Source organism: Hydra vulgaris, chromosome 10 (assembly GCF_038396675.1).
Source record: "Hydra vulgaris chromosome 10, alternate assembly HydraT2T_AEP".
In the NCBI taxonomy this organism is placed as follows: Eukaryota; Metazoa; Cnidaria; class Hydrozoa; order Anthoathecata; family Hydridae; genus Hydra; species Hydra vulgaris.
Window position 1 is genome coordinate 16,903,659 of NC_088929.1, and position 8,842 is coordinate 16,912,500.

At 28.6% G+C, this 8,842-nt stretch overlaps 1 protein-coding gene across 1 annotated transcript; it reads right to left on the bottom strand.

Annotated features, from left to right (window-relative positions):
- Nucleotides 1–2,879: 2,879 nt before the first annotated feature.
- LOC136086173 (piggyBac transposable element-derived protein 4-like) lies at nucleotides 2,880–3,685 on the bottom strand. The gene is made up of 2 exons (XM_065808453.1): nucleotides 3,247–3,685; nucleotides 2,880–3,202 (listed from the first exon to the last, which is right to left on the bottom strand). Exons 1-2 carry the CDS (start codon nucleotides 3,683–3,685, stop codon nucleotides 2,880–2,882), a joined length of 762 nt encoding a protein of 253 aa, XP_065664525.1.
- Nucleotides 3,686–8,842: the final 5,157 nt, after the last annotated feature.

The following is an 8,842-nucleotide window of genomic DNA, read 5'->3' on the forward strand; positions in this document are numbered from 1 at the left end:
GCGCAACAATTTTCAGCTTTGTCTTTAGGTGAGGTAACAAAGTCTGAACGATGCAAGAGAGAAATATTACAGATTTGCCCTCATTTTAGACACTGTTAAAGATTCTCCAGAAGTCTCTGTAGCTTAGTTTTAGAGATGAAATAGGAGATTTTGTGACCTGAGAATATTGAGTTAAGAGGTGGCTGTAACCGTAACTAAGAAGTAGCTTTCTCGACTGTAGTGACCTTCATGGCTCTATATACACTCACTTATATAAATAAAAATCAAAATTCCCACCCAATGGTACATTAAAATCTCCCCTCTACATTTAATACATCTGAACAAAAAATCCCACTCATCCATCCCATTTTGTATTAGGCACCTAAGAATAACTTGACAATAATGAAACTAAAACAGTTTCTACCATAACAAGTTGCTCCTTTAGTTGTTGATGACTTGCTTTTTATGTTTCCTTGGTAGCTTAAAAAAATTCAAACCAAAATTTCAAACCCTCTTTAAAATTTTACCAGAGATGAATTGATTTATACAAGTGCAAATGTTTAGACTAAATATTGTTTTTGAAAGCTGTCTTAATAACGTAGTTAGAGTTGACGCAACAACCAGATTTTGATTTTTCCTAAAACAGAAATAAATTATAACTTTCTTACTAATACAAAATTTTTCTACAAAAACTTAACAATAATTGTCAAATCTTTTTAGAAAAAATTGTTATCTATTAATAATAAATTTTTTCTCAAATGCTAGAAAATGATTTTCTTTTTTTATCTCATAAATTTTTTTTCACTTATTTGTTGAAAATATTGTATACAAGTATGGAGTATATCCATTCTCTGGAATTTCTAAGAATGGATAATCTCTATGCTTAAAATACACCATGTTATTTCTCTTCAATTTCTACATAAAATAACTGGAGTAAAAAAAAATACCAATTTTTTAAAGTTACTTTTGCTATCATAAACATCATCAGGGTTTATACAGCTTCAAAATAAAAGATTTCCCTGACTCAACTGAAAAATAAAAGTAATTTCCGACCTTTTTTTTAAGAAACAATTTTTTCCCTTGACTTTTTCCAAAAAACTACCTTTTTTCCCCGACTCGCGAACTAGTTTTTGGAACAATTATAAATAGTTTTCAGAAAAGCTCACATTGGCTTGCATTGACACTGGAATCTAAAAAAGTTATTCATATTAGCATGTAATGACCCTCACATACATAGTAAAAGCATATATATGACTGATCATATATTTTTTAATTAATGGCTTTTATTTATTTACACTTTACAACAAATAATAAAAAAAAAACTCTTTTTTATGACGTTTTCAATAACCTATGAAGCTTTCTCAAAGTTTCACATTTAAAAGTACATAAAATAAAATTTTTCTAAATTGTAAAGGTCAAATAAAAACAGTAAGAAAATTTCTATAACTTTATCTTGAAAGTTAGTTATTTTTATAAAGAAAACGAGAAGCTACAATAAATTAATATCTTTAACCCTACTATGCCGTCGCTGGTTGACTTGCGCTTGTTACGTTGGGGTCCATACGGACCCCAATTAAATAACTATGTTTTTAATAAAATAATTCGTTGTTTAAAAAGATTACCCAAGATAGTTTTATTCTGTTTTACCAAGAATAATACATTACTTTGTTATTAAATATATATATGTATATATATATATATATATATATATATTTGTTTAGATTTTTTTTAATAACAAAGTTATGTATTATTTTTGGTAAAACAGAATAAAATATATACATATATATTTTATTCTGTTTTACCAAAAATAAAACATAACTTTGTTTTAAAAAAAAATCTAAATATATAAATAAATATATATATATATATATATATATATATATATATATATATATATATATATATATATATATATATATATATATATATATATTTATATATATATATATATATATATATATATATATATATATATATATATATATACATATATATATATGTATGTATTATATTATATTTTACCAAAAAGAAAATAGATTACTTTGTTATTAACAAAAAAAATCTAAACAATAATATATATATATATATATATATATATATTTATATATATTTATAATTATATATATATATTTATATTTATATATATATGCATGTATAGTTTACTTTGCACAGTGTTCACAAATATTTTTGCTGTGTGTACAGCATACAAAATTGTAGCATTTATCATAATTACTTCAAACTTTTTTATCAAGTGATCTAACACATAGCTTGGTTCTACTTCGTTTTCTTTTCACACTAAAATTACCATTATATTTTGCTTTATTTTCATCATTGCTCCTTTTTGTGTTATTTTGTGGATCGTTGAACGACATAGAAGAACTTAATTCAACATTTCGTGACGAAATATTTGCAAATGACTCGCAAATAGAATCGGGTAACTTTAAAGACAAATTTGAACGTAACAGTCTTGACTGGAGTTGGTTTGTTACCAGAGATTTACCGAGTGCTTTTAAAAATAATCTTCTGCAATGCGTCTTCTGTTTATTCCATGTAGGATTTAAATGCATCCAAATTACAAAAACATTAATAGCAGATATGTCTAGGATGTTGTAAAAGATTACCATAGACCACCTGAATTATAAAAAATAGACTAATAAATAATAGATTACATAAACTTATTTAGAGTATTACTTTATTTATAATTACCTGCGGGTCATTCTCTTTGTAGAAAAAGTAGAGACCATTTGATCAAAAGTGTATACTCTACCCTTTGTTGAATTATAGTCCAAAATTATCTGTGGTTTTTTGTCAGGGCGATTCAATAACTCTGCCTCGCGATGATTGCTACTCAGTAGATTGACTGACTTTCCTTTCTTTGGGACATATGAGACTAAAGTTAACTATTCTTCGTGACCAAACAATGAAGAGTAGACTTCTCGTGTTAAAGCAGGTAAAAATTCTGTAGGAATTTCTTTTTTATTTTTGCGCATCGTTCCTAATAGACTTAATTTTTCCTCCAAAAGTTCTTTTGCAAGTGCTACTGATGTGATAAAGTTGTCCATTGTAACATTTCTTCCAGATCCTTTTGCGACTTCAACTAAATCATATATTACTCGTTGCCCTTGATTTCTTTCTGGTTCCTCCCCATAAATACGACCGGTATAAATTTGTGCATTCAAGACATAGCTGGTACTAGAATCACACAATAGCAATAGCTTTAAACCTATTTAGCTGGTTTGGATTTTATATATTGTCTAAATGAACAACGTCCACGAAATGGAACCAGCTGTTCATCAACAGCAACATTTTTATATGGTCTAAAACTATTTGAAAGTGTTTGTTCCCAAATGTCAAAAACCTCACAAATAAGTGCAAATTTGTCATTGTTGCATTTTAATAATCGAGTTGCTTTGTCATCAAATCTCAAAACTCTTGAAATGGTATGAAAACGCTCACGACTCATTACCGAACGAAAAATCTGCCGGCCATCACTAATATCCCATAGCTCCTCTGTAGCTTCATCTGATGAATGGCAAACACCTGCTAAAAATAGAAGTCCAAAAAACCTATTTAGTTCATCCTCAGATATTGGTGCCCACTTTTCTTTAAAAATAATTTCACCTTCTTTTTTTGAATTAGTAAGAACTATCTTGAAGATCTTTGGGGTAAAAAAAAGTTGAAAAGCATCATTTATTGAATTTGTCATACGTATTTCATATGGTGTTTATCCTGGTTTTAATTTCATGACATTTTGTGCTGCAAATTTTTTAGAAATGTTTAGTCTTTGTTTTTGCCATATTTCATTACTTTTTGGGCACTTATAAACATTTGTTGTACTGCTAACTTCCACTTCAGTTTCAACTATTTCATTAGTTTTACCTGGACTTATTTCCTCAGCTCTATCATTATGTATATTTCCTCTTTCTAACACCTGATTTGCATAACTTATTCTCCTTTGACTATTTAAGCCATAAATGCTGCTAGTGCCTCTAACTCCACCACGACTTCTACATCTTCTAGCTCCTAATACCGGTGTTGACCTATTCTCTACTTTTGAAATTGCAGGAGTATCTACTTGAAAATCAGCATCATCTGATAACTCAGTATATTCTCAGCTGTCTCTTGTTACTTCAACAACTTCTTCTTCCTCTTCATCATCATCAGATGTTAGCTCTTCTTCACTTGATGGATCTCTATCAAGCGATGCAAACAATAGTTCCTGAGCCTGTTCAGCAGCGTATCTAACACAAACTCTTTTTTTATTTTTAGCCATAAGTTTTAATATTTTTTATGAAATCCAAATTTATCTAAATTATCTAGAAATATCAAAGAAAAAGATTGAGTCAAAAATAAAAAAAATAAAAAACAGTTTTTAATAGCATAAGTTATGAAAAACAATTAAGTTTATAAGAAAAACTATGTTAGGGTCCATATGGACCCCAACATCATTGATGTATATTTTGAAAATAACTAAAAAGAGGAAGCAATGTTTAAAAAATATTTTTTTGGTCTTTGTACATTTTGTGATATTTAACAGATACATAAAATTTTGAAAAAAAATACTAGCTACATAAATATATAATGCAAAAACTACGCGTGGGGTCCGTTTGGACTCCAGCATATTAGTAGGGTTAAAAAAGAGTGTATAAATTAATATCTTAATAAATTATTAATTTAATAATAAATTAATATCTTTAAAAAAGAGATTAGTTTCATATTATTTTCTTCTTTTTCTCCTACAAAATTTGAACTGATTTTCTATATTTTTAGTTTCAAGACATTTATCTTCACATATTTTTTTCAAATTGTATCAATTGTAATCAATTTGTAAACTCAATACCTGAATTGTTGCAAGAATCTATTAAAAAAATAATTCTCTTTTAAGCATCACTGAATTTTTTAGTTAAAGTTTCTAACTGATAATTGCTTTGATTTTTCTTAACATCATTTTCTCTTGATCATGGTCTAGCTGATATCTTTGGAGTGCACCTTTCACAAACCTTAAAAGCTCGTTTGTTAGTTTTATTGTTGAAGGTATTAGGTTGTTCTTTTACGTATGGTCTTCTATTATCTTTCTTTATATTATTAATCTTTGTTCAAATTAACTTTGATTACAATCTTATTAACTTAAAGTCGTCTTTACCCCAGTTTTGCTATGACTTGTAACAAAAACCAGTATTAGAGCAAAACAGATTTTGACTCTGGTATACGGATAGTAGATTTATGAAAAAAGAAATTATTTAGTCTAGTGCTCTCGCAGCTTGAAGATTTTACTGTTTCGGTATCTTGAGACAACACTGCCAAGAGATCTGAATAATGTGACAAAACTTTATCTACTAAACTTGCATGAACATTCTTCAACGAGTCAAGAGTTGTTCCATCTAGCTTCGTAATTTTGCCAGAATTTAGATCTATCGATTGGATGGGTCATATACAGGATCTTGGATCAAATACATTTGCATTTCTTACCATACAAAGAATTAATGGACATTTTTCAGTGATTTTCTCCAATAAAAAAATTACCATATTTGCAGCTAGTAAACGACCAGACTTGATGTTTGTCCGGGGCCTAGGCCGGTTTGATAAAATATTGCCGGGACCGGGACTCGGTTTGTGACCGGGGCTGCATTAACATATATACACCCTGAATTACAATTTTTTTATTCAAAGTTCATGTTATATTTTGTAACTATATGCATAGATAAACATCATTATGATTAACATGATTATCATCACCATCAACATCATCATCATCATCATCATCATCATCATCACAATCATCATCATCCTCTTCGGCAAATACTGCACTATGCAAATACTAAAGGTTATATAAATATGAGATGATGTTGTATGCCAGCATCTAAATAAATATCAAGCATATATGTTTCTATCCATAATATGTATGCATAAAGCGCATCTCAGAAGCTTTTATTCCTTCTGGACTAAAAGTTTGATATCTTTTATTCTTACTCTTCAATTTTAAGTCAAACCTCATTCAACACCATATTTTTCACCATCTTGAGCAGTTGCTTTGATATTCATTTATTTCATCTTTTTTACAAGAAAATCTCTCTTAAGAGCAAACGTCCTTTTATTTATCCAAGAATCCAATGTAAAAAGCTTCCGTCTGATGTTAGGCTCTGTTATTCTCAGTTTACTAAATCTTGTATTTTATATCAAGTGTTAGGTGCGAGAGACTTTTGGTTAGTCTTCAACAAAGTCATTAGCTAAAGTCTAAGATTTATTCTTATTAAATATATAATGTTTAATAACACTTAATTTTTAAAAAGTGCAAAGTAAGTGGTTCTAATATTTCAAAATTCTAGAAAACACTTTGACCTCTCTAACTATCCTATAATTAGTCTTCACTCTGTTATTAGTTTCTTTATATAAAGGTTTTGAGATTATTAAATTATTTATTACTAACTGCAATGATAAAGTTGTTCTTAAAGGCCTGCACTCTTCTTTATTTTAAGTAACTTTAAGGGTACCAAAAGGTATCTTTTGGTAACCTTAAATCATTGCTCCTGTATTGTTTTTTATCCACAATATCAATATTCATAAAAATTCTTAAGTAGCTCTATTTGTTGACGACACAAATTTATACTCTTGCCTTGACAAAAAATCTTGGCGTATAAATTTAAGTTCTGGACTTAAAATCTGCAATTTTTGTTAGACAACAAAACTCATTTATTTACTGCAAAAAACTATTGCAATAATGTTGGTGCACCTATATTGATAAATAACAACCCTCTTACTCTCCGACAAAGTCTAAAAGCACATTGCAAATATAATGCGGTCGTGGTGTAGTAGTTTAGCGCTCGCGTCTTAAGCGAGAGGTACCGAGTTTGATCCCCACCAAGTCCGTGGTAGCATTGCGCTCAAGGAGTTTCTCTGCGCAGAGGCCTTGGTTATCAAAGTTCCTCCTCATTTGTAGTGGCGTTTTCAGTCTTGGGGAGATGAATCTAGAAATAAATAAAAAATATTTTAATAACTTAGACCTACTTTATTTGCCATTTTTGAGCCACTCCCCTATTGTTGTAAGATTGAATGTATTTTTTATTTCTAGAAATACAATCCTGATCAATCTCAAAAAACCTGTCATCTCTACCACGATAAACCAAAACTCATTCTTGCTTGTTTCTTATTCAACAAGTTGCATCCTTTTATTGTATCTGTCCCTTCATGCTATAAAAACTTTTATCCAGTTTTTTTCCTTGCACATTAACAAAATCTTATAACTATTAGCCATTTTTATGTTTTTCTTTTACATACAACCCACAACTTTTCAAGTCTTTAGTTAACCATTTCCTAGCATTTTTACTTATTCTCTATTTTAAAGTAACTTATAACTTAATAGTGGTTACTTGCAATCTTGTTGAAAGCAAATTAGAGTTTGAAAATGTATAAATATACGCCAGTATTCAATAAATAGTAAATGTAAACATAAAATTATAATATCTAAAGTATTACAATTTTCTTTACGGCCCAGGCTATTAACCTTATTGTTTTTTAGTTTAGCCGGGGCCGGGGTGGTGTTCGATAAAAGTCCTATTTTTAAGAAATGTTGGGTCCGTGGTCGCGGCTGAGGCTCTTCATTTAATAACACTTGGTTGCTTTTTTATTTAAATTTTTTTGATTTTTATTATCTTATAATGTTAAAATACTAACTTGAATTAAAACTAAAAAGGAAATATTTTAGGCTCTATCTTGCTCAGAACAGTTACAAAAAGTAATTATTCTGTAAAACAACTGAGTCCTAAAAAATTCAAAAATAAAAGCGTTTACATACTTGCTATATCAATACATACAGAGCTAAACTATTTTAAAAAGGATGTTTTATGATTTGCTCAAAAGTTTATTTAATTGTTTAGTTTAAACTTGTTTAGTTTGTACTAATGAAATTTAAATTTTATTGCATATTGTCTCTCTGTTAACATTTACGTTATAAATAGTCATAAAGAAGCGCAGTTGTTTTATCAGATTATATTTGTTTTAATACCGTATTATTTGATCTGAATAGACTTTACATAGATCACACTAAAATTGAAAACATTGACTTATGTATATACAAACTCGCAGAAGATTCAAATGATAGTATTACTTTAGAAAAAGTAATGCTTTAAATAATAATACTAAAATTTTAACTAATTTTATCCCAATTAATACTGAAAGTACTGATGTACTAAACACTTATGATGCTTTAAAGGCATAAAATTTTTTTCATTATTAGTGAGCTTTATAATAACGGCATTTTAATTATTGGCCTTTGTAACCGCAAAGCTCCAAACGATGTGGTACTAGTTACATAAGCATAGAAGAAATCACAAAAGACTGGCGTGATTATAAAAAAACATAAAATTACAGCTGTTTGAATATCTTATTTACTTGGGTATTTTGGGCAACTTCTATAGTTTTATGTTATATAGGAACGTTTTTTAAAATAGGGCATCTATACCAGGCCTGAGCGATTTAGAAAATATTTAAAAAAGTTATTTTTTTGAAAACTTTTTCTAAAGCAAATGTTGAAAAATGCCTACACTGTACTAGCCTAATTGACAATAAATATGGTTGTAGATCTGATAAATTAGGTGTATCTCGAAGTTTATAAGACTAAAAAACTCGAGATTGAGTGTATTGTGTTAAGCCATGAACATCAAGTATAAAATTTTCCTCGATTTTATGTTCAATGCTAGCTACAGTTATGTTACATGCTAGTTACAGATTGAGTGTACAGATGCAAAACTTTACGTTTTTTAATCATACTTGCTAGAGAACAATATATCAAAGACTTTTAAATTAAGCGATATATTACCTTATTATTAATTGTTAAAGAAACAGTAAATTCAATATATGATAGTAA